The 27461-nt window shown below is 43.2% G+C and overlaps 2 protein-coding genes across 2 annotated transcripts; one reads left to right on the forward strand and one right to left on the reverse strand.

Annotated features, from left to right (window-relative positions):
• Positions 1-16723, reverse strand: fbxo8 (F-box protein 8). Its single transcript, XM_023979586.3, is given in 8 exon segments — positions 1-2693; positions 2695-2745; positions 2747-2772; positions 9178-9374; positions 9443-9561; positions 10443-10569; positions 11367-11779; positions 16507-16723. Coding segments are annotated over 7 exon segments (1044 nt in total). The 5' UTR covers positions 11771-11779; positions 16507-16723; the 3' UTR covers positions 1-2573.
• Positions 15886-27419, forward strand: LOC111958353 (centrosomal protein of 44 kDa). The gene is made up of 12 exons (XM_070437241.1): positions 15886-15988; positions 16881-16979; positions 20885-21032; positions 25100-25246; positions 25449-25544; positions 25746-25828; positions 25881-25968; positions 26093-26302; positions 26592-26655; positions 26797-26915; positions 27116-27153; positions 27283-27419. Exons 1-12 carry the CDS (start codon positions 15921-15923, stop codon positions 27329-27331), a joined length of 1209 nt encoding a protein of 402 aa, XP_070293342.1. The 5' UTR covers positions 15886-15920; the 3' UTR covers positions 27332-27419.
• The last annotated feature ends 42 nt before the right edge of the window (positions 27420-27461 follow it).

A 27461-nucleotide genomic window follows, 5' to 3' on the forward strand; every position in this document is an offset into this window, starting at 1 on the left:
GAATATTTTCTCAGTTTTATTTGTATACAATCTAGACATGTTTTATTTCCAGTGTTGTCATTCAGCAACCTATCTCAGATGTAAATGGTTTTGTTAGGCTGTTGAAACAGGAATTGTCTATAAAAATCTCAATCCATAAATCCACACCAGAAACTAAAATGTACATGGAATTGAAGAGAATAAAGTCTGTACTGTCATTTGCTGCTGTTAAACTAAGTGTAATTAACATTTCATAAATATTACAATAATAATCTCAACTCACTTAAATTGATCATGGTAGTGGAGAACATTAACTGTGCAAAGACTCAGTTCTCTGCATGCAGTCCAGTGCTCATACAAAACGTCAGTGCAAAAACAGGTCTACTTATGCGAGAGAAAAAAAATCTTTGTTAAAATACATAAAAATGAAATATWTTTTTTATATAAATCTCTATACATGTGCAAATAAAATAATATATGGGTTTTAATCAATTGTATGCAAAAATTTACCACAGTAGTTATTCTGCTCAGGTTCACATGTCAGTGTGGTTGTCATTTTCAACATTTTGTTTATTGGCACTATAACTAATAATAAAGACTGCATGGCTAAGACAACAGATAGAAAACAAACAGTCCTTCAGATATGAGAACTAAAGTGTGACATATATATATATATATATATGGGATTCAGAAGACAGCAGTGTGGACAGAAAACACCCCCTGGTTAAAGTGCTCACTAGTTAGTAATCATTAAAAGAAACAATCTTGTAGTCCTGGGTCACGTGCAATCTACTGAACACTGCATATAGAAATGTCACAAATAGAGAGGACATGATTCCTTATTCTACATGTCAGAGAGGTATGTCTGATCTAGATGACATATTTCTGGACATTTGTAGCAAATAGAATCAAGCCCTTAGAGTCACTGGGGAGAGGTAGGGAGAGAAAGAGTGAGAGGTTGCAGTCATAGAATAGATTAGAGATTGACAGGAAGATTTAAACATGATAGAGGTATCAGTCCAGAGTCACACACATAAAACAAATCACAAGATAAATGTAGTCCGCAAAGGATGGTGGGAAAGATTAACGTTCATATCTGTGGTTTCACTTAGGCTGTTTACACAGGCAGCCCAATTCKAATCTTTTTTTTCCTTCACTAATTGGTCTTTTGACGAATCAGATCTGGATGTGAAAAGATCGGATTTGATTGGTCCAAAGACCAATGAGTGGAAAAAATATAATCAGAATTGGGCTGCCTGTGTAAACGCAGGCATCGGTGCTAGAGTCAGTGCCGGAATGTGTCCCAAATGCCACCCTATTCCCTACATAGTGCACTGCTTATGACCCGAGCCCTATGGGCCCTGTTCAACTGCAGTGCAACACATAGGGAATAGGATGTAAATTTGTGATCCAGCCTGTTCTGAAGGGGTAGAATGCTTGTCAAAACAAAAKGATAAAGTAACATAGATACACTAACAACTTCATTTACTAACATTACCTATCCCAGTTTGGGCCGAGGTAAAAACTCACTGAACAATTGTCCTCAACTTTGACACCTATTTTTCCATCAAAAATCAAGAGCTGTATTACCAGTGTTTTGTTCATTAGGCGCAAAATAGAAGACAATGGATTGCAACATTGAGAAACTAGTTGGACTTGTCCAATAAGAAACATTTTTGTCTTCCGTAGGCGAAAAACATTTTCAATTTTGCACACTAATTAATAGGACCCAGCTGAGATGAATGCAGATGAGAGTTCACATTACAAACTCAAAATTGGACACTCCGAGATTCCCATGGACATTCGAGTCAACCACACACATCAATTCAGAGTATGACCCATGGCGATTGCTTTACAACTCATAAAATACTTTGGAATGGACGCAARTAGTCCTTTGAAGTTCTCTGCTAAAAATAAAAGGATTTCATGTTGTAAATGTGGTTGGATTAATTATTGTTGTGCCTCTTGGAAATTCATATTAATTCCATCCAATTTAATCCCGCTCACAAAGTTAAGGACAAAAATGCAGTTGAGTTTCTACCAGCCCATTAGTCATTCTTTTAAGTTCCTCTAATCGTAAAAAAACATTCCAACAAAAACAACATTCATTTAAAAAAAGAAAACCAGAATATTAAACTCAAAACTCATAGTTAGAGTAATTCACAAAACAAAAAACAGTATAATGTGAACCACAACTGCTAATTGTTGCTGTAATAATATTCAGTCCTTGTTCAAAGTATATGTTTAACTTCTTCTTGACTTCGTTAACATACTGGAGCTACACTTCTGCGTGGTTAAGATGGAAGTAGTTGGTTATATGTTCATATGCTACTTGTGTGCTGGATATACGTCTAGCCTGTCTTAGGCCTCTTCACTTCATGTGGGCGGGCCAAATCTACGCTACTTGGTCTCCATTGGCTCTACAGCCGGAGAACAGATCGCCTCCCACCCAGTATGGAAACAAGCATCATTGCTAGCAGTACAGAACTCTATATTTAGAATGACCAGCAACAACTATTGTCCAAAGTAGTATCCTGCATCAGTGCAATCACTGGTTCGTGTATCACCGACTTCCACTCCTCGTCACTTCCCAGTTAGGCCGCCACGTGGCCGATGAGATAGATGTTGTCGTAAAGATGGCCGACAAAGTCCTCGCTGATGTTCTGGGCAGCGTGGCGCGTGTTGCGGATGAACTCGCGTTTGGACATCTTGTTTGTTCTTGTTCCGTGTCGGTGCTCGGTGCAAGTCTATCGACAGCAGGATGAGCCGAGTAGCAGAGCACATACACCGCATCTGGAGAGATGGACAGAATGGAGAAGAGGTCAAACAAGTCCCAGCACCAAGCATACCAATGAAGATAAGTTGTATATGGAGCTGTGGGGTGGCAGATAGCCTAGCGGTTAAGGCATTGGGCCAGTAAATAAAATAAATAATACACTGCTCAAAAAATAAAGGGAGCACTTAAACAACACATGTAACTCCAGTCAATCACACTTCTGTGAAATCAAACTGTCCACTTAGGAGCAACACTGATTGACAATAAATTTCACATGCTGTTGTGCAAATGGAATATGACAAAAAGGTGGAAATTATAGCATTAGCAAGACACCCCCAATAAAGGAGTGGTTCTGCAGGTGGTGACACAGACCACTTCTCAGTTCCTATGCTTCCTGGCTGATGTTTTGGTCACTTTTGAATGCTGGCGGGTGCTTCACTTCTAGTGGTAGCATGAGACGGAGTCTAACAACCCACACAAGTGGCTCAGGTAGTGGCAGCTCATCCAGGGATGGCACATCAATGCGAGCTGTGGGCAAGAAGGTTTGCTGTGTCTGTCAGCGTAGTGTCCAGAGCATGGAGGCGCTACCAGGAGACAGGCCAGTACATCAGGAGATGTGGAGGAGCCGTAGGAGGGCAACAACCCAGCAGCAGGACCGCTACCTCCGCCTTTGTGGCAAGGAGGAGCACTGCCAGAGCCTTGCAAATGACCTCCAGCAGGCCACAAATGTGCATGTGTCAGCATATGGTCTCACAAGGGCTCTGAGGATCTCATCTCGGTACATAATGGCAGTCAGGCTACCTCTGGCGAGCACATGGAGGGCTGTGGGCGGCCCACAAAGAAATGCCACCCCACACCATGACTGACCCACCGCCAAACCGGTCATGCTTGGAGGATGTTGCAGTCTGGCAAGACGTTCTTCTCACGGGCGTCTCCAGACTGTGTCACGTCTGTCACATGTGCTCATGTGTCAGTGTGAACCTGTCTTTCATCTGTGAAGAGCACAGGGCGCCAGTGGGCGAATTTGCCAATCTGGTGTTCTCTGGCAAATGCCAAACGTCTGCACGGGTGTTGGGCTGTAAGCACAACCCCACCTGTGGACGTCGGGCCCTCATACCACCCTCATGGAGTCTGTTTCTGACCGTTTGAGGCAGACACATGCACATTTGTGGCCTGCTGGAGGTCATTTTGCAGGGCTCTGGCAGTGCTCCTCCTTGCTCCTCCTTGCACAAAGGCGGAGATAGCGGTCCTGCTGCTGGCTTGTTGCCCTCCTACGGCCTCTCCACGTCTCTGATGTACTGGCTAGTCTCCTGGTAGCGCCTCCATGCTCTGGACACTACGCTGACAGACACAGCAACCTTCTTGCCACAGCTCGCAATTGATGTGCATCCTGGATGAGCTGCACTACCTGAGCCACTTGTGTGGGTTGTAGACTCCGTCTCATGCTACCACTAGAGTGAAAGCACGGCAGCATTCAAAAGTGACCAAACACATCAGCCAGGGAAGCATAGGAACTGAGAAAGTGGTCTGTGGTCACCACCTGCAGAACCCACTCCTTTATTGGGGTGTCTTGCTAATTGCCTATAATTTCCACCTTTTGTCTATTCCATTTGCACAAACAGCAATGTGAAGATTTATTGTCAGTCAGTGTTGCTTCCTAAGTGGACAGTTTGATTTCACAGAAGTGTGATTGACTTGGAGTTACATTGTGTTGTTTAAGTGTTCCCTTTATTTTTTTGAGCAGTGTATATATATTAAAGTGATGGTGTTTACCTAAAAAACTATTTTAGACTTAAGATCAATAATGGAGATTCGACACACGCCAACAAAATATGTATTGTATCTTGCTTAGKAATATACATGTATTCAATATATTAGCCAGCCTCAATGTTTTAGTTGATGTCTGTCTCAGTCCAGCAATACTTTCTCTGTTCATTGTGCGGTCATCACTTGGCTGAGAGGGTGGGTGGGAGTTTAATAATAAACGACAGGGAGACAGAGTGAAGGGAAGACCAGAAAAGAGCATCAGAAGAAGAAGGGCAGATAGAAAAATAGTTTCATAATGCCGCGTCTACAAAAAAATAAAAATAAATGCATATTCTGAAGTGTGAATAATATTCCTTTAAGACAGGACACATAACAGGGAAGGAAAGAGACGTGTCTACTCATATTCTCAGACCTTACAGCGTGGGTATCAGCCTTGGTTCTGGGCAGACTAAGAGGGGTTGAACAGGGGGTCTCTTTAGAGTGGGAGAGAGCGAGAGAAAGTGTGAGAGCGTACAATCGCCGCTCCTCCTTTACTGCTCTGCCAATTCTATCGGCAGTAAGTTTATAATAAATCAGCCGACTTCTCCTCCAGGACGACGCAGAACGGCCGAGAACCGAGCCAGATGTTATTACAACGCCGTCCTGTGATTGGCTGGAGCGCTCCAGCCACTCTCCTAACACTTTAAGCCCGTGGGATTATTGTGGCTTTAGGGACCGATGAGTGTTAGTACAAAGATTTTTCACACATTTGAGTCATGCAACAAGGACAGGACAACTTGGGTCAAGTGCAACACCAGAGGCCTTAGTAAATTACAAAGGCATTGTGGGGAGATCAACAGATGAGAGAAGACCTAAAGCCTGTGGGATTTGTTGAGCATGGACCCAGTATTAGGAGTTGTTCGACTGTGGCAGAAACTGGCAGGTGGTTGCAGCCGCTGTCAACAGAACAGGCCAGACAGACAGACAGACACAGACGCACGATGTCAGGTGTTTACAGTGACATCACCTATTCCCTTTAGCTCCTAGTGGAGTAAAGGGTCTTTTACAGTACTTGGGTCTTCTAGGGCTTGGTCCTCTAAAGCAGACCTACGTCTAGACTGGTTGAATCCATCTGTTGCCAGTACTACAACATCCACTAACCATAGCCGCGTGAATGTTCAGGGGGTGCTTCAGCACCTGATAAATCTGAATTAATATATAGTACCAGTAAAAAGTTTGGACACACCTTCTCATTCAAGGGTTTTTCTTTATTTTTACTATTTTCTACATTGTAGAATGATAGTGAAGACATCAAAACTATGAAATAACACACATGGAATCATGTAGTAACCAAAAAAATCCAAATATATTTTAAATCCTTCAAAGTAGCCAGCCTTTGCCTTGATGACAGCTGTGCATTCTCAACCAGCTTCATGAGGTAGTCACCTAGAATGCTTTTCCAAGAGTTGAGTTTCCACGTATGCTGAGCACTTGTTGGCTGCTTTTCCTTCACTCTGCGGTCCAACTCATCCCAAACCATTTCACTTGGGTTGAGGTCGGGTGATTGTGGAGGCCAGGTCATCTGATGCAGCACTCCATCACTCTCCTGCTTGGTCAAATAGCCCTTACAAAGCTTGGAGGTGTGTTTTGGGTCTTTGTCCTGTTGAAAAACAAATGATAGTCCCACTAAGCCCAAAACAGATGGGATGGCGTATCGCTGCAGAATGCTGTGGTAGCCATGCTGGTTAAGTGTGCCAGCAACAGTGTCACCAGCAAAGCACGCCCACACCATCACACCTCCTCCTCCATGCTTCACGGTGGGAACCACACATGCAGAGATCATCCGTTCACCTACTCTGCGTCTCACAAAGACACAACGGTTGTAACCAAAAATCTAAAATTTGGACTCAAATGTCCATTGGTCGTGTTTCTTGGCCCAAGCAAGTCTCATCTTCTTATTGGTGTCCTTTAGTAGTGGTTTCTTTGCAGCGATTCGACCATGAAGGCTTGATTGACGCAGTCTCCTCTGAACAGTTGATGTTGAGATGTGTCTGTTACTTGAACTTTTATTTGGGCTACAATTTCTGAGGCTGGTAACTCTAATGAACTTATTCTCTGCAGCAGAGGTAATTCTGGTTCCTCATGAAAGCCAGTTTCATCGTTGCGCTTGATGGTTTTTGCAACTGCACTTGAAGAAACTTTAAAAGTTCTTGACATTTTCCAGAATTGACTGACCTTCAAGTCTTAAAATTCTTGCCATAATATGGACTTGGTCTTTTACCAAATAGGGCCATCTTCTGTATACCACCCCTACCTTGTCGTCACAACACAAGTGATTGGCTCAAACGCATTAAGGAAAGAAATTCCACAAATTAACAAGGCACACCTGTTCATTGAAATGCATTCCAGGTGACTACCTCATGAAGCTGGTTGAGAGAATGCCAAGCGTGTGCAAAGCTGTCAAGGCAAAGGGTGGCTACTTTGAAGAATCTCAAATAATATTTTGATTTGTTTAACACTTTTTTGGTTACTACATGATTCCACATGTTATTTCAGTTGATGTCTTCACTATTATTCTAATGTAGAAAATAGTAAAAATAAAGACAAACAATCAAGATGTGCTTTAAGTGGAGATTTTTCTTTCATTTAACGCTTTTGTCAAAATTATTGTATGAACCATTTAGGAATTACAACCATTTTTATACATAATTGGACAAACWAACAATCAAATTAAATTAGTTAATACTTTGTTGCAAATCCTTTGCAGTCAATGACTGCCTGAAGTCTGGAACCCATAGACATCACCAGATGCTGGTTTTCTTCCCTGGTGATGCTCTGCCAGGCCTTTAATGCAGCTGTCTTCAGTTCCTGCTTGTTCTTGGGGCGCTTTGCCTTCAGCAAGTGAAATGCATGCTCAAATTGGATTCAGGTCAGCTGATTGACTTGGTCATTGCAGAATATTCCACTTCTTTGCCTTAAAAAATAGTATTGGGTTGCTTTCGCAATATTCTTCGGGTCAATGTCCCTCTCCACTGTGAAGCACCGTCCAATGAGTTTTGACGCATTTGGCTGAATCTGAGCAGATAATATAGCCCTAAACACTTCAGAATTCATCCTGCTGCTTTTGTCAGCAGTCACATCAATAAATACAAGGGAAGCAGCCATACATGCCCACGCCATAACACGACCTCCACCATACTTCACAGATGAGGTGGTATACTTCGGATCATGAGCAGTTCCTTCCCTTCTCCATACGCTTCTAATCATTCTGGTACAAGTTGATCTTTGTCTCATCTGTCCATAGGATGTTGTTCCAGAAATGTACAGGCTTTTTAAGATGTTTTTTTGGCAAACTCTAATATGGTCTTCCTGTTTGAGGCTTACCAATGGTTTACATCTTGTGGTAAACCCTCTGTATTTACTCTGATGAAGTCTTCCCTTGTTTGTTGACTTTGACACAGATACGCTTACCTCCTGGAGGGTGTTCTTGATCTGGCCAACTGTTGTGAAGGGGTTTTTCTTCACCAGGGAAACAACTCTTCTGTCATCCACCACAGTTGTTTTCGGTGGTCTTCTGGGGCTTTTGGTGTTCCTGAGCTCACCAGTGCGTTCTTTAAAAAAAATTATGTACCAAATAGTTGATTTGGCCACACCTAATGTTTCTCTCTGCTGGGTTTGTTTTGATTTGTCAGCCTAATGATGTCTTCCTTCACTGGCAGTGACAGCTCTTTGGACTTCATATTGAGGGTTAACAGCAACCGATTCCAAATGCCACACTTGAAATCAACTCTAGACCTTTTATCTGCTTACCTGTAAATTAACTAATGAGGGAATAACACACACCTGGCCGTGGAACAGCTGAACAGCCAATTGTCCAATTACTTGGACAAAAATGGAGGGACCACAACTCCCCAACGGGCTCGGGGAGGAGAAGGTTGTGTCATGCGTCCTCCGAAAAATGACCCAACTAACCGCACTTCTTAACACATGCCCCCTTAACCTGGAAGCCAGCCGCACCAATGTGTCGGAGGAAACACTGTTCAACTGACGACCGAGGTCACCCTGCAGGCGCCTGGCCCACCACAAGGAGTCGCTAGAGTGCGATGAGCCAATTAAAGCCCCCCCACCCCCGGCCAAACCTTCGCCTAACCCGGACGACACTGGGACAATTGTGTGCCGCCCTATGGGACTCCCGATCATGGCCGGTTGTGATACAGCCCGGGATCGAACCCGGGTCTATAGTGACATCTCTAGCGCTGCAGTGCCTCAGACCGCTGTGCCACTCAGGAGACCCATATATGTTTATATAAAAATATAAATTTCTCTTACAAAAGTAGTGTGCTGGGCCTTTACTAGTCCTGTATTAGAAGACTGATAGAGCACTCTGTAGCATGGGAAGATGTCTAGATCATCGGCAAAAAAAAAAGAAAAACAAACATTGCAGCACCCACACACATCTTGCCTCTAACTCAACACCTGTCAGGACTACAATTCCCATGAATTAATTTATTACTACAATTCCCTCCACTAAACTAAACATCCTGTAGAACTACAACTCCCTCCGCTCACACAGGCTGAATTAACATGACGTGCACCAGAACTACAATCCCCTCCACTCATCCGACTTCCCTCAACACCCTGCAGATTAGAACTACAACTCCCTGCAGTGCACTGACCTGGGCTGAGACCCACGTCCCGAACCAGGGCGGGGTTGCAGGCGCAGAAGCGGTGGGAGAACTTGGTGATAAGCGTCTCCAGATATTCGCCCCTCTCCTCTGGGGCGTGGATGTGTCTGAAGAAGTCCCTCAGTGCGTTAGGCAGGAACTGGTTACTGAAGTTGTGCAGMGTGACCAGCTCRTCCAACACATCTCTCCTGCAATTAGAGACAAKCCAATAAGAATTTGAAAAAAGCCCMGTGAGAATTCGATGAAGAAAACCCACCTCTCATCTAGGTATACCCTCAGCATCTTCCAGTTGAGCGTGCGAGTGCAGAAGATGAACTTGGCCAGCTCCTTGGGGTGGTCCACCAGTATGCCTTTGGACATGAAGTAACTGATACCCTATTGGGGGGGAAAAGAGAGAGAGAGTCAATATGAAACACACACAGAGAAAGAGGGATTAGATGGGGAGAGTGGAGAGAAGAGACCCAGCACCATCTCAGTCCATCACACAGCTATCACATGCCCTTTAAGTGGCTGGCCATAGTGAGCCGAATCCACTTAGCGATACAGGCAGACCAAATAACGCCATTAGAATGTTCCACAGATTCTAGGGAACCAGGCTTTGACCTGCAGTGACCTCCAAGGCTGATGTCTTTCAGAATGTATGCATCAGCAGTAAACAAGTCATTTAGCTGGTAGTCATTTGTCTTCAAGGTGGGCTGAAGTGTGGTGGGTTCAATGTGTACTTACTATTTCTAAATCATATTGTTTTTTGTGGTTTTCATATAGTGAGGAAGGCTGATCTATGCAGAATCAATAACATAGTGAAAAAAAGCTAATTGGCCCATATACATCTAGCCAAATCTTATATATATATATATATGGAACAATTTCCCGGAAACAGATTAAGCCGGCTTTATCGACGTCCGGGAAACCGGAGTGTTTCAGTGGGGAAGTGGTGCTTTAAAAAGGAGAACGAGGCATTCGGGATAAAGGTGAAAAAGAGATGACTTACCTCCTGATGGTTAGCGTTGAACGTCAGACTGCCTTCATCTAGCATCATGTAGAGTCTTCTATATGAGAAGCCATAGGGGANGTGAAAAAAAGCTAATTGGCCCATATACATCTAGCCAAATCTTATATATAAAGGAACTATTTCCCGGAAACAGATTAAGCCGACTTTATCAACGTCCGGGAAACCGGAGTGTTTCAGTGGGAAAGTGATGCTTTAAAAAGGAGAACGAGGCATTGGGGATAAAGGTGAAAAAGAGATGACTTACCTCCTGATGGTTAGCGTTGAATGTCAGACTGCCTTCATCTAGCATCATGTAGAGTCTTCTATATGAGAAGCCATAGGGAAGCCTTCTATTGTAGATGGAACAGTGACCCCATGTGGACTTACACAAACTAGGACACAGCCAGAGAGAGAGACACAGAGCGAGCAAGTCAGGGAACAAGCAAGCGACAGAGAAAAAGGGAAGACTGCAATTAGAAACATGATCACCCAATCAACTCTGAACCATTAAAAAAGCACATTGTCCCACAGAACCTGGTAAATGTTATACCTACTTGTGGCAAGCACCATTTGAATGATTTGTGGACAATTAAAAACATAGATGAATATGTAATGGAATATCAGGTCCTGTCCTGCAGCACACTTCTCATTGGCCGCATTCACACAGGGAGCCCAATTCTGATATTTTGTCCAATAATTTGTCTTTTGACCAATCAGAACTTTTCACATTTTTTAAAGCTGATCTTATTTGGTCAAAATAACAATTAGTGACATTAGTTTTGAATAATTCATTCTGAACGCCTTCTAACTGCACTCACCCCTGCCTCCCTTCCACAGACCCTGCTAGTCTACTACTCACCCCTGCCTCCCTTCCACAGACCCTGCCAGTCTACTACTCAAATCAAGTTTATTTTATATAGCCCTTCGTACATCAGCTAATATCTCGAAGTGCTGTACAGACACCCAGCCTAAAACCCCAAACAGCAAGCAATGCAGGTGTAGAAGCACGGTGGCTAGGAAGTTCTGCCTCCTTCTGCCTCCCTGTAGAAGCACGGTGGCTACTCACCCCTGCCTCCCTTCCACAGACCCTGTCAGTCTACTACTCACCCCTGCCTCCATCCCACAGACCCTGTCAGTCTACTACTCACCCCTGCTTCCCTTCCACAGACCCTGCCAGTCTACTACTCACCCCTGCCAGAGGTACTCGTCGTGGCCCAGGTCCTGCCAAACGCAGGATGCCAGACAGAGGTCTGTAGCGTTCAGGTAGGACAGGATGGTGATGCTGAGCTCTGGAGGAAGCATCTCCAGGTCTATGAAACCCTGCTGCTCCTTCCCCCGGYGGGCACGCAGCAGCTGGTAGATGTCTGCCCCTTGGCAGTGCTGGGGGTRGCGCCGCGGGTGGGGKTGAGGTGGCAGGGGACCTCCACCCAGGTCGCCCASCCCGGGGGAGGGGGGAGCCTGGCCTGGRTTAGCCCCCATCTCCATCCCCAAATCCCGGGGATCTCCGTCAAGGCCAGGTCCAGCGTCCCAGTGCTCTCCGTACTCCTGCTGCAGCTGCTGGTTCCTGGCCACCCTCCACAGCCCCTGACCCATCTGCAGGATCTGGTGTATAGRCAAGACAACACAGGCAGCACAGTCTGCATGCGTCACATAGGGAAYMKRTTCCCTCAGGAGSAATATCAAACAGARGTAGCTCAGTGGTCTAGTTACTAGGCATTAAATTGGGAATTTCCTGGCCATCCAATCTGGCCTTAAATAGCCATGTACTCTTATAATCTCCACCCGGCACAGCCAGAAGAGGACTGGCCACCTCTCCAGAGCCTGATTCCTCTCTAGGTTTCTTCCTAGGTTCCTGCCTCTCTAGGGAGATTTTCCTGTGCACATCTGTATTGCTTGCTGTTTGGTGTTTTAGGCTGGGTTTCTGTATAAGCACTTTGTGACATCTGCTGATGTAAAAAGGGCTTTATAAATACATTTGATTGATCCAAAGTCCTATTTTAACAATCCAATATAAAAACGGAGGCCATCGTGCTATCTTGTTTAAATGTTTGGGAAACTGGATTACTTCCTGGTTACTTTTGTCACTGGCATGGCAACAGCTGATGGTAGGCAAATATATCTTGGAGTTACCCTGCTATGCTCAGCGGTTGTCACAAAATAGAGATACATCCGTGACGGGTCAATTTAATCTGGATTCAGACCCTAGCTGTTTGTCCGCAGAAACAAATTAAAGCAATTGCTTCCTGAAAGTGCACTCTGGAACAGTCTCTGTAAAGGTTCGAGGCAGATTCTAATGTGACTTTGCACAACATGCCATTTCGAAATATACTGAACAAAAATATAAATGCAACAATTAACGATTTTACTGAGTTACAGTTCATAATGAAATTAGTCAAATTTAAATAAATAAATTAGGCCCTAATCTATGGATTTCACATGATTGGGCAGCAGTGCAGCCATGGGTGGGCACAGGCCCACCCACTGGGGAGCCAGGCCATGCCAATCAGAATATGTTTTCCCCCACAAAAGGGCTTTATTACAGACAGAAATACTCCTAAGTTTCGATCCTGCAGGTGAAGAAGCCTGGATGTGGAGGTCCTGGGCTGGCGTGGTTACACGTGGTCTGCGGTTGTATGGCCGGATGGACGTACTGCCAAATTCTCTAAAACAATGTTGGAGGTACAGAAAATAACATTAAATTCTCTGACAACAACTCTGGTGGATATCCCTGCAGTCAGCATGCCAATTGCACGCTCCCTCAAAACCTGAGACATCTGTGTCATTGTGATGTGACAAAACTGCACATTTTAGAAATGCCTTTTATTGTCCCAAGCACAAGGTGCACCTGTGTAATGATCATGCTGTTTAATCATCTTCTTGACATGCCACATCTGTCAGGTGAATGAGTTATCTTGGCAAAGGATAAATGCTCACTAACAGGGATGTAAACAAATTTGTACACAAAAAAAAGAAGGAAAATGTATGGAAAATGTCTGGGATCTTTTATTTCAGCTCATGAAACATGGGACCAACAATTTACATGTTGCGTTTATATTTTGGTTCAGTGTAGTTACTATATGCATCAAGCCTGCCATCTCCATCTTTACCCTTATAATCCTTTGGCCAGGAACGACTATCTTACCCCTTCCATTTATAGCCATCTAAACCTTTACCCCATCAGACAGGAGACAGTGCAACTGAGGCAAGGCCTAAACCATTTAGCCTGTTATCATTTACCCTCTATCATGCCAGCTATGGCCCTGTTTTTTCTCCATTAAAAAACCCCCATCCACAACACAGATTGACGTGGTATTATATTATAAACCAGAAGTAGCCTCAGTTAACCCGCTAGGTGATATGCATTCAACTCTCTCCGACTCTCTCTGTCAGTCAGTGTCAGTGAGTGGGTTTGTAGCTTAATTTCTAATTCTTGTCCTTTTGTTACACGTTTGTTTCCCCTTTTTTCTCATTTAACTTGCATTGTTCGGGAAAGAGCTTGTAAGCATTAAACTGTAAGGTCTACACCTGTTGTAGTCGGCACGTGACAAATAAAATGTCAGACAGTTTACACTACAGGCACTCTTCTCTCTTGTAATAGCATCTTAGAATGGTTTAGAGCTAAATCATAGCCTGGTCCCAGATTTGTTTGTGCCATCTTGCCAACTCCTGTGGTGATTGTTTGGGCTGTCTTAACACATCTGGGATCAGGCTACAATCTTCCATCCCTGTCACTACAGCTGAATCTCAATTCCTGCCTATTTAGCCTACCCACTCCTCGGAATTCCTCACATGTTCTCAATTCTCTTTTTCCCATGTGATGTGGGCATGCTCCTAGGCTGCTTGTCGCTACATTGCTGCAATGCCATTGCACTTGTTATTCGGCATTCCCTGCTTGCTGCTGGAGCATTAAGACTGTAGGCTGCTCAAAAAACACACTGGGGAATGTCTTAAAGCTACAATATGTAACTTTTTGGGCAAGYTGAYCAAATTCAAAGAAATGTGYRTTCTAGATATGTCAGTCTCATTGAAAGCAAGTCTAAAAAGTGGTAGTTATGTTCTTTGTAAGCTATGTCCATGATTCCTGTTATGTTTATTTTTTGCATCTTTTACTTTKGTACACAAGCKTCAAACAGCTGAAAATACACTATTTTTGGATATGGAAAACATATTTCACAGCGGTTTAGATGGTACAATGATTCTCTACACTGACTGATTATTTTGTCAAACTGAAATTAGGCAAACTATTAGAATTTTTGCAACCAGGAAAAGGCAGAGCTATTTCTGCATATTGCATCTTTAAAGTTGACACGAGTCTACTGGTTATATGATGAAAGGGTTACTGTAGGTCATACATGTTTCTAGACATGTAGGCCTAGACTAGGTCTAGATACATAGCCTAAACTGTTTGGAATAGGTCAACTGACCTAAGGGTGTATTTGTTCAAATGTGGATTGATATCTTACTGTCATACTTATGACAGCCTAGCTTGCTAGTCAATTATTTTAAGCATTTTCTGAACAAATAATTCAGTAGAAAAAACAAACTTGCACTCATTTAAAAAGGAGAGAAAGCACAGTGCACGGTGTGATCACATTGGCTGAATTGATGTATTGCGAATACACAGGACAGGCATATGGTTGGTCTAAATTGATAGTTGGGTCATGGGGTGGGGCATTCAAATTAGTTGGGTTTGGGGGTGTTTTAACTGAATCTGGTGGTTGCGAACATATAATTTGAGTTTAAAATGAGAAACTATCTACAGTGGGTTTTGACTTATTCGTGATGGAAAAACAGGTGGTAACCTACCTGTACATGTGTGTACGGAGAATGTTGTACCCAATGGTCTGTGTACAGTCAATAAAGTGACGCTGCATACAGATTCAGAGAAATCATTTCCGATCAGCCGCCTACTGAATGTACAATCTTTAACAAACTAATGCAAACGTTATGCTATTGAGAAGAACATTAATACATACCTGTAGTCATGTAATAAGAACTGTCTCTTGGTAAACAGAGGGACCATACTCTGTCAAGCATTAGAGTTATGTGCCCCATCGTCTGTTGACGTTTGTCTAATTCAGTAATTGGATAAACTGTCATACAAAGTCAGACAGCAGTGGTCTGGAAACACGTTCAGTGTCTTGCTGTAAACAACATCAAACTTGAAGTCATGTTCAGCAACTGATAGATATTTTCACTATCAAGCTAGATTGACCTAAAGCCCTCACCTTTCTTCAATATAATTATACAAGCCAACCAGCCATTGGGGAGGCTCGTCTTGTCGATGACAGACCATCGTAACCAGCGCCACCTACCTGAATTGTATGGATGATTTTACCGCCGCCGCGACGTATACACGGTCCAGAACGTAAACAACTTTGGTGTGAATAGTTTTGGGTCTTCTACCGGTAACCAGATGCTCCCATCTCCGTTAAATGCTGTCCAAAAAGACCCACTCTCGTCGCTGTTGTAAAGAAAAACTGCTCACAAAGTGACAACAGGCCTAATCTGCCCCTATCACTCAATATAGGGCTTCTTCAACTCCTCATTTCGCCCTCCTCTTTTCACACGCACTGTTGTCTTATTTGACGTTTCCCGTGTTATTGGTGGAAATTACGTAGCTGTAACTGAGTAAATCCATCTAACGATTGTGAATGGTACTTAACTATGATATATACAATATTTAAAAAAAATATTATTCTAGTAAAAAGGTCGGCCTACACAGAGTCGTCTAACGAATCTAATGAAATCCATTGGAATTTTTACAAAAAATCTGCAGTGCATTGCTTTGTTTCTTCTAACACATCAAAGGTAGCTAAGCAGAATAATTATGTTTTCCTTTCAACTACAGTTAGTTCAGCTTGTTTCATAAGTCGTAGTCAGTTTAGCACCATTTAGCACAAAATTTTTAGCACCATCTAGCTACGAATGTGCTTTTATGAATCTTCCTTCTAGTTTTTCTGAGTCACTTATCATGGCAACCAATCGCGGCAATTATGTTATTTACCCGGGCAAAACAAACTAAATACATGTCCAGCTAGCTAGCTAGCTAATTTGGCTAGTACTTCTACTCAAATATAAGGTAATTTATTATATTTTGTGTTATGGTATGTTTCAGTAGCTGCAACAACGTGTCACCTCAACAAAATCTAACGTTAGCCTATAACATAGCAAGGGGTGGGTATAATTTGTGGAACGTTCAAACAAGAATCTGTTCCAAAAACTTCGTAAATGACAAGGTTGTCAACAAACAACGCATACAAAGTTGTATAGCGGCAGAATGAGATACCAGGTAGGGAGTGGGCTATTTAATTCAGTTTTTCACTCACCACGTTTATTCCGGAAAATGTCTGTCCTCACTCTGGTAGCCTATGGACAAATATCAAGAACAAGCTACGTGGTGAGTTGATGCCCATTCGTCAGCTAGTTGAATTGATCATGCTACTTTGTATGCGTTGTTTGTTGGCAACCTTGTCATTTACGAAGTTTTTGGAACAGATTGCTGTTGGAACGTTCCACAAATTATACCCACCCCATAGCAAGTAACTTAACTTGCTGGCAAGCTGTGTTAGTACCTAGCCAACACGCACATAGCTATATTGTTTATGTTAGTTAGCTAGTGGTGATTTACCCATTCGTTGTAAAAGAGTTCATGGAAGAATTGTTGTGGTAACGTTACCTGTCTGTCATTTGCATCTTCAAGGTCCACAATGATGTCATCCGGTGATTTGAAAGGATGTCTTCGGAAGCTGGATTCTCAACTACGGGCACTGAAGTACCCAAGAGAGGTCGACTATAATGGGTATGTTAGCTAGGTCATGGATAAAAATTGTGCCAGTGCTAACTAAACAATTGTGGCCACGTTTCCAAATGTTTTGAGGGAGGGTGCCAGTTTATACAATCTGTCGGCACCTGTGTTGTGGTTGTTCAGTTGATGGCCACATGATGGCTCCACTATTCAGTCTCTTGTTGCAGTGCGGGAGATGTATGAACATTTGTGTCACTTTTACTTGCTTACATTGGAGAAATACATCCCACATATTTTCGCCCATTCTGATATATAGTGAACTCCAAACGTATTGGGGCAGTGACCATTTTTGTTGTTGTTTAGCTCTGTACTCCAGCACCTGATTTGACCATCAGGTGTTCCAAGACTGGTGGACAGTGGGTTGACACTTTGGATTTGAAATGATACAACGATTGAGTTTAAAGTGCAGACTGTCAGCTTTAATTTGAGGGTATGAACCGTTTAGAAATGACAACACTTTTTGTACATAGTCCCTCCATTTTTGCTATCATTATTAGATAGATGTGAATAATGATGAGTGAGAAAGTTAGATGCACAAATATCATACACCCCCAAATGCTAATCTCCCCTGTTATTCTAATGGGAGAGGTTAGTATGTCTTGGGGTATGATATTTGTGAATCTAACTTTCTCACTCATCATTATTTACGATTCATTCAGAACTATCTGTAATCATTGTAGCTTTTAGAAGCATATTATATTCTTACTTACAGTAAAATTGACTCCAACATGACACAATACATTATTTACCATTCATTTCTATTGGGCACAAAATAATCTGAAGCACAACCAAAACAAACCGCAAATGCATCCAACAAGTTTGTGGAGTCACCAGCTTGATGTAATCATTACGCGCTAGGAATATGGGATCAAATACTAAACTTTTGACTACTTTAATACACACAAGTTAATTTGTCTAAAATACTTTTGGTCCCCTGATATGGGGGTCTATATGAAATTACCCTCAAATTAAAGCTGACAGTCTGCATTTTCACTTCATAGTCAAATCGTCAAGTATTGGAGTACAGAGCCAAAACGACAACAAATGTGTCACTGTCCCAATACTTTTAGAGCTCACTGTATACAGTATACATGCAGTATACCAAACATTAAGAACACCTTCCTAATAATGAGTTGCCCTCAGAGCCTCAATTCATCGGGGCATGACTCTACAAGTTGTCAAGCGTTTCACAGGGATGCTGGCCCATGTTGACTCCAATGCTTCCCACAGTTTTTTTTCAAGTTGGTCTGATGTCCTTTGGGTGGAGGACCTGTCTTGATACACACAGGAAACTGTTGAGTGTGAAAAACCCAGCAGTGTTGCAGTCCTTAACAAAAACTGGTGCGCCTGGCACCTACTAACATACCCCGTTAAAAGGAACTGAAATATGTTTGATTGGTGGCCTGATTGGTGGAGTGCTGCAGAGATGGTTGTCCTTCTGGAAGGTTCTCCCATCTCCACAGAGGAACTCTGGAGCTCTGTCAGAGTGACCATCGGGTTCTTGGTCACCTCCCTGACCAAGGCCCTTCTCCACAGATTGCTCAGTTTGGCTTGGCGGCCAGCTCTAGGAAGAGTCTTGGTGATTCCAAACTTTTTCCATTTAAGAATGATGGAGGCCATTGTGTTCTTGTGGACCTTAAATGCTGCAGACATTTTTTTGGTACCCTTCCCCAGATCTGTGCCTCGACACAATACTGTCCCGGAGTTTTAAGGAAAATCTCTTCGACCTCATAACTTCGTTTTTGCTCTGACATGGACTGTCAACTTTGGGACCGTATATAGACAGGTGTGTGCCTTTCCAAATCATGTCCAATCGATTGAATTTACCACAGGTGGACTCCAATCAAGTTGTAGAAACATCAAGGATGATCGATGGAAACAGGATGCACCTGAGCTCAATTTCAAGTCTCATAGCAAAGGGTCTGAATACTTACAGTATGTAAATAAGGTATTTCTGATATTTATTTTGAATAAATTTGCAAACATTTCTACATTTTGCTTTGTCATAATGGGGTATTGTGTGTAGATTGCTGAGGAAAATGTTTTATTTAATCCATTTTAGAATAAGGCTGAAACGTAACAACGTGGAAAAAGTCAAGGGGTCTGAATACTTTCCGAAGGCACTGTACATACTCACTCACCGGGCAGTTTATTAGCTACACCCGTCTAGTACTGGGTCGGACCCCCCTTTGCCTCCAGAATACCCTGAATTCTTCGGGACATGGATTCTACAAGTCGGAAACGTTACACATTGATGTTCGTACATGCTGACGCGATGGTGTCATGCTGTTGCTGCAGATTGGACGGCGGTACACCACTGCAACCAGCCTGTACTGTTGACACCAGGCAGGGTCCATAGACTCTGCCATCAGTATGATGCAACATCCCATCTGGTTTGGGCTTAGTGGGACTATCATTTGTTTTTCAACAGGACAATAACCCAAAACACCTCTAGGCTGTTTAAGGGCTATTTGACCGAGAGTGATGGAGTGCTGCATCAGATGACCTGGCCTCCACAATCACCTGACCTCAACCCAATTGAGATGGTTTGGGAAGAGTTGGACCGCAGAGTGAAGGAAAAGCAGCCAACAAGTGTTCAGCATATGTGGGAACTCCTTCAAGACTGTTGGAAAAGCATTCCAGGTGAAGCTGGTTGAGAGAATGCCAAGAGTGTGCAAAGCTGTCCTCAAGGCAAAGGGTGGCTACTTTGAAGAATCTCAAATATAAGATATATTTTGATTTGTTTAACACTTTTTCGGTTACTACATGATTCCACATGTGTTATGTTGTAGTTTTGATGTCTTCACTATTATTCTACAAATATTCTAAATATGAACCATTCATGCAGTATCTAAGAATATTTTGGGCAGACGAGACCTTGAAGGAGAGGCAGGTGTGCATATGGTAGCATTTCTCATGATTTAACATTTTGTTCCACCATGAGCCTAATTTCCAATCATCCCATTGTTATCATGAGCATATCTGACCAGCTCGTTATCCAAGTTGTGGGGTCACTGATTTTCTATGGCCTTTGTCCATTACACTCAGTATTTGGCTTGAAAGTGCCAACACATTGCAAGTATGAATATTATCAACAGTCTGTATGATGTTCTTTCGTGCTATAGGCAAATCTGCTCTGTAGTGTAGGATAACGTCACGAGACTGTATGTGTCCCATATGGGACCCTATTCCCCAGATAGTGCACTACTCTTGTGTGCTATAGGCTCTGTTTAAAAATTTTTTTTTTGCACTATATAGGGTGCTATTTGCGACAAAGACTAAATGATTTGGCTGGAAGACAGACTAAACATCTGTAGTCCTATAAACATCCAGATTGGGGCTGTAGCCACGGGTACAGTTCATGGTCTGGGTTTGTTTTGAAGTTTCCGGCAGGCGGCAGAGGGGGTTGTACGGAGCCCTGCCCGACTATAACTTGGTTTGTAAACATGCTTTACATTAACCAGCCGTGGGTCCCCCTCTGACGAGGACCCCAGTCTGCACATCTGATGAGCCGGGAAGCAGGGATTCCTTTTGAAGTGAAGAGCATCAAGAACAATATGCTTGTGGGGAATTTTAAAAATGATGTGGCTCAAATACAATTTTCTGTGGATCTATTTTTTTATCGAACTTGTTTGGGTTCCATTGATGTCAAAATGTGTGTTGGGGGCTGTGTTTAGACAGGCAGCTCAATGCTCATATTTTCTTCCACTTATTGTTCATTTGACCAATCAGATCTTTATCAGAGCTGATCTGATTGGTCAAAAAACATTTTTTGTTGAAAAATTGGTCTACGTCTGAACAGAGCATTATTGTCATATATTTTTAGGCCTAAATGATACTAATACATATGAAAACAGTAGTACACATTGTAAAACGCAATCTATGCTTTATCTCTACAGCTTGGCCAAAGGGGATCCTTCTGCCTTTCTCCCCATAGTGAGTTATGCATTCATCTCCTATTCACCACACCTTGCTGAACACCTGGTGGTCTTCGGAGTGGAACTCACTGGGAAGAACGACCTACGTTTTATCGACTGCATCTACAAGGTAAATCCACACACTGATTCTATTGTGTTCTTTAAAAAAAAAATCTATTAAGGGTAATAGTGTACAGTACCTGTCAAAAGTTTGGACACCTACTCATTCAAGGGTGCTTCTTTATTTTGACTATTTTCCACATTGTCGAATAATAGTGAAGACATCAAAACTATGAAATAACACACATGGAATCATGTAGTAACCAAAAAAGTGTTAAACAAATCAAAATATATTTTAGATTCTTCTAAGTAGCCATCCTTAGCCTTGATGACAGCTTTGTGCACTCTTGACGTTCTCTCAACCAGCTTCATGAGGAATGCTTTTCCATCAGTCTTGAAGGAGTTCCCACATATGATGAGCACTTGTTGGCTGCTTTTCCTTCACTCTGTGGTCCAACTCTTCCCAAACCATCTCAATTGGGTTGAGGTCAGGTGATTGTGGAGGCCAGGTCATCTGATGCAGCACTCCATCACTCTCCTTCTTGGTCAAATAGTGCTTACACAGCCTGGAGGTATGTTTTGGGTCATTGTTCTGTTGAAAAACTAGTTATATTCCCACTAACCCCAAACCAGATGGGATGGCGTATCGCTGCAGAATGCTGTGGTAGCCATGCTGGTTAAGTGTGCCTTGAATTCTAAATAAATCACATACAGTGTCACCAGCAAAGCACCATCGCACCTCCTCCTCCATGCTTCATGGTGGGAACCACACATCCGGAGGTTATCTGTTCACCTACTCTACGTCTCACAAACACACGGCGGTTGGAACCAAAAATCTCAAATTTGGACTCATCTGACCAAAGGACAGATTTCCACCGGTCTAATGTCCATTGCTTGTGTTTCTTGGCCCAAGCAAGTCTCTTCTTATTATTGGTGTCCTTTAGTAGTGTGTTTTTACATCCTTTTTTTCTCCCCAATTTCATGGTATCCAACTGTCCCATCGCTGCAACTCCCGTACGGGAGAGGCGATGGTCGAGAGCCGTGCGTCCTCCAAAACACAACCAAACCAAGCCGCACTGCTTCTTTGACACAATGCCCACTTAACCCGGAAGTCAGCCGCTCTAATATGTCGGAGGAAACACCGTACACCTGGTGTCAGCGTGCACTGCGCCTGGCCCGCCACAGGAGTCGCTAGTGCGCGATGGGACAAGGACGTCCCTGCTGGCCAAACCCTCCCCTAACCCGCCGCCCTATGGGTCTCCCGGTCGCAGCCGGCTGCGACAGAGCCTGGACTCGAACCCAGAATCTCTAGTGGCACAGCTAGCACTGCGATGCACTGCCTTAGACCACTGCGCCACTCGGGAGGCCCATGGCTGGTAAACTCTAATGTACTTATCCTCTGCAGCAGAGGTAATTCTGGGTCTTCCTTTCCTGTGGCGGTCCTCATGAGAGCCAGTTTCATCATAGTGCTTGATGGTTTTTGCGACTGCACTTGAAGAAACGTTCAAAGTTCTTCAATTTTTCCAGATTGACTGACCTTCATGTCTTAAAGTAATGATGGATTGTCATTTCTCTTTGCCTATTGAGCTGTTATTGCCATAATATGGACTTGGCCTTTTATCAAATAGGGTTATCTTCTGTATACCAACCCTACCTTGTCACAACACTACTGATTGGCTCAAACGCATACCACGAGTGTGCAAAGCTGTCATCAAGGCAAAGGGTAGCTACTTTGAAAAATGTTAAATATAAAATCTATATTGGTTACTACATGATTCCATTTGAGGTCTTGACTTATTCTACAATGTAGAAAATAGTAAAAACTAAGAAAAACCCTTGAATGAGTAGGTGTGTCCATACTTTTGACTGGTACTGTAGGTTAACATGTTTCTGTGACAGCCTTAGTATTTAAGTATCATCATGCACAGTGGAGGGGTTTTACTCCATAGGTCTCCATTAGTATGGTAGGAAGAAGATGCAGAGCATAATACTAAAACACTGTGTTCTAATGACTAACATCTTTCGTGATGAAATCATGTTTTCGAATGTATCCCCCCCTGCAGCAATCCCACATCCAGACCTAGACCTATCCGTTTGAGAAACACATTGGCATCACTCCCCAGTTGACTGTATTATCTCCCTGGCTCGTTCCTTCATGCCCTCCCTATGATTTAATGCTCTGTTCATTCACTGCATGCTGGGATCTTTCCTGGGTCCTACTTTCCCAGCAGGCTCCCCACAACCACTCTCCCCATGTGGCCCCATGCAGTGTCGTCTCCTTAACACAAAACAGTTTCTCCCAATAGCAGGGACTCCTCTAGATTCCTTCTCTCATACATCACAGTTATCGTCGTAATGGTTCAAAATGGCAAAGGGTTTCCAGTTGTTTCCTCACAGGCAACGGACCCGCACACTGTGACTTCAGTTTATTCCTTGGGGTCTCCTGAGGCCAACAGCTGTCTACCCAGCTGCTCTGCTGTGGTTTAACCCCTCCAAGCTTGAGCTGAACCGCAATATTTTCCCCTAATACACACACATGGAAGACATTGGTATTGCATCACTCACTACCAATAAAGTCCTTTTGAAACAGTGCAGGATTTCCCCTGTAGAAGTAAAAGGTAGGCTACATGTGGGATTCCTTTTCATTCCTGTGGTGCTCAAATGACATGAATGGAGTCTTAACGTAGTCTAGGAATTCCATTCATTCTTATCTATGGGAAAAGGTATAGGCCTCCACTGTCGGAATTTATTTTTTCATGATATTGTGCTTGGTCAGGTCAAGGCCAAGCCATTTCCTTCATCGCACGTTCTAATATTACAGCTCCTCTCTCATCACAACCAACCGAGGACTTGGAAGGAATGACTTGTGTAAATGCATCAGGGGTTTTTCAGTCTTTTTGTTGAGGCTGTACTGTAGCCTCTGTTAACCCTGCTATCAGAACCAGAAGGGTTTTCACTGAGCGGGCCCTGATCTGCAGCATCTGTATTTAACACACTCTCTGGTGGTGTTTCCTTCCAGCTGGCAACCGGTGGTCGGCAGCACAGCGTCCTTGAGCAATTATGTTTTTATAAAGGCTCACATGAAATCCTGATTCCTGTGGTGAACACAGGAACTCCATGTTGGTCCAAGTTCTCATCTTGGATCAGAATCCCCTCTTCTGTTCTCTTAGCGCTGAGGCCCGCAGGCGAGCTATCTGTCTCTCACAGCATCGGTTCATTTTGGCGAGAGAGGAGAGGGAAACCGATAAGGAGAAGGAAGAGCGAGACGCTCTGAGCGATGGCTGGCGCTCAGTCACTGCTTCGCCTGGCTGGCACACACACACACAGACACAGACACAGACACAGACACAGACACACACACACACACACACACACACACACATATGGGAGACAGATTGGGCCGACACACCAGCAGCATTTCATACAGAAGACAGTGCAAAGAGAAGACAAGCCATTTGCTCTGCATTATAGTCGGTGTAACAGGAAAGCACTCATTTAGCTCTCCTGTCATACGTACTGCCATCTTTCCCTGAACTCCTGTCAACTATAGTGAGTTTTACAATTATCAATAGAATGTTTGGGTTTGTCATATGTGTTCCAGCTCCTATTATTCCCGTTTCACGTGAATTATGTGTATCGAGGCAAGGGATACACGTACTTTTTTGGAAGGGTAAACGAACTCTATATACTTTTAAAATGATTAAAACCAAATGGAAACTGTGTAGAGAATATAATGGACCTACATTTATACCGTTTCTTGACTGTGTCCAGCTCACTAATAATCATTTAAATGAAACCTAGACAGTCGGGTAGCATCGAAAGTTTCAAAAGCATTGGATACAGGACAATTTCTTTGCACGTTTTGATGGCGAAGAAATGAACACATTTTCAGTGCGACCCTCTGGACCTTCTTGAAGACCGAATGTGGCCCCCGGCGCAAAATGAGTTGAAAACCCCTGTACCAGATACTTTGCAATGTCATTTTCAGTGATCTTCAATGAATATTGTTTTGATCTTTGCATTTTCTACTGTTTGAATGAAAAAACAACATGGTGTATTTTTGATTTGAAACTATTTTTCAGCAGGGAGAATTCAGCCGTGTTTGTGTCATACTGTCATTTGTTCACCCGCATCTAGGTACTGCGGGATCTCTTCCACTACAAACCCGTCCTGACCAAGCAGCAGTTCCTCCAGTTTGGCTATGCAGAAAGAAAGACCTGCATCCTCTGTGATGTCATCGCCTTGGCCCTGCAGAAACACAAAGAGCTCAGCAAAGGCAACAAGGTCAGTCTGTCTCCCTCAGCTTTGACGAGCCTAGAGCAAAGTGTATCATCGAAGACATGATAATGATGACACGGTATTCACGGTTCAATTAACTATTGCACCCTCTTGATCAGACCATGTCTGTATTGTAATAGAGAATGTGTTCTCAATAGACTACCTGGTCAAAGAAAAGGTCCATGTATTGCATCTGTGTGTGTTGCAGCCAAAGCCGAGACCTCGTTTTCAGGCCTCGAGTTCAGACTCCAAAAGTGAGGCGCTCCCATTTCAGGCTGAATCAATGAACCCCATGGCCACCACAGTAAGTCTTTGCCAAGGACATGGATGTGTAGACCAACAGACCTGTTTAGCTCTCTACCACTTTATCAAAGAGGCCTGAGCTATCCTAGTTAAATAAAGGTTAAATAAAAGATTTTAAAATGATAAAATAGTCCATTGTAATGCTGCATTGAGTACATGGCCCGGCCTTAACATGACTAGGTGAGATGGTTCTTTCCCACAGTTGTCCCTAAGCAGGCCACTAGTGGAGAGACACATTGGTGGTGACTCCTGGGTCTCCTCTAGTAGAACCTCAGATAATGAAGAGTCTGAGGAAGGAGAGACACATTGGTGGTGACTCCTGGGTCTCCTCTAGTAGAACCTCAGATAATGAAGAGTCTGAGGAAAAGGAGGAGGGGCTGGGACTGGAGGAGGTCCAGAACCAAGCACCTACAGTCCCTCAAACAGTGACTACCAGCATATTTCTCCACAATTATAAACACAGACASACACAGCCCTTCTCTCTGTAACACACAGTACCAAAGTGACACAAACACACACAAACTGACTGGATTGTGACCACCCTTCCAGGACCTGGTGGTGGAGGGGAGGCTGGCAGAGCTGGAGGCCCAGCTGCTGCAGGTCCAGACCAGGCTGGGGAGGCTCTCGGCCCTGGAGCAGAGGCTGGAGCTTCTAGAGAAGGCCTCGGCCGGGAGGATCACTATAGACAAGCACCAGTGGGAGAACCTGGAGAGCAGAGTGCTACTGCTGGAGACCAGACTGACCCTCGCCACGGCCCAGGTAGGCTCTTTGTGTGTGTCCCTATCCACTGCAAAGGGATTATTGGATACTGTGTGTCTGCATGTGTGTCAGCCATGGCCCAGGTAGGAAGGGATCTCTACACCACATCTGTCCGATCTGGAGGCGCTTCTAAAGAACTCTCCGTACCTCTATCTAATGACAAGTAGAAGCAGATGCAGATGTTGAACTAATGATGTCAGTCCATTCCAGAATGTCTACTGTATCTCTGTTTGCTGATTTAAAGATGGAAAAATGTACAGCTTTCAAGGTTGTTTTTTTTCCTCTCTAGGAGTCGTCACTTATCAATGGAGGTTGGAGTCATCACATGGTGGATAATGCAACAGAAGTCACGGGTTGGAACTGATTTTGACAATAAAAGTATCTTAGTAGAGTATTGATGAGGCCATCATATACAACAACTGAAATATAGTAGTAGAAAGATCAAATTCCCAGTGTGATATAAAAGTTCAACTGATGCTCACATACCCTTACAGAGTCAAGACCCAGTCCTCCAGAGAGCCTCCTACACAACTCTGGCTGTGAGCGTCCTCAGTCCTCCACCCCTTCTGCTAGCTATCCCATCAGCCCCTGTGTGACAACGGCACCCCCAGAGGTAATGGCAGATATTACAAGTGTGTATATATACACATATAAATATATATATATATATATATATATATATATATATATATATATATATATATATATATATATATATATATATATATATATATATATATATAATGGAAATTCCACAATACGGATTAAATCAATCCCTTTGTTTTTCATTCATTCTTGACTCATTTTCTATAGGAGAATATGAAAGAGAGATTGGAAAGGATAACCAACATGTAAGTGCTGTAGATCTATGTTGTATTCCCTCTAATGTTAACCAAGGCTAACACACCATCTATTGTATATAAAATAATACTGCATTTATGTTTAACTTCATTACGTTTTGTTCTTCTCCTTTGTTTTAGGATGAAAGACACTTCCAACCTTTTAAGAAGTATAGATCCCTCAATGTAAATTCGGTCTTTAAAAAAAAAATGTATTTTTGTAATTGATCTCTGGATTACTATGTGAGTGATGAATAAAGCTATCATGGATAAATATCGACTTGTGTTCACAATCCATTATATACAGTACCAGTCAAAAG

The sequence above is a fragment of the Salvelinus sp. IW2-2015 genome, linkage group LG34 (genome assembly GCF_002910315.2).
Source record: "Salvelinus sp. IW2-2015 linkage group LG34, ASM291031v2, whole genome shotgun sequence".
In the NCBI taxonomy this organism is placed as follows: domain Eukaryota; kingdom Metazoa; phylum Chordata; class Actinopteri; order Salmoniformes; family Salmonidae; genus Salvelinus; species Salvelinus sp. IW2-2015.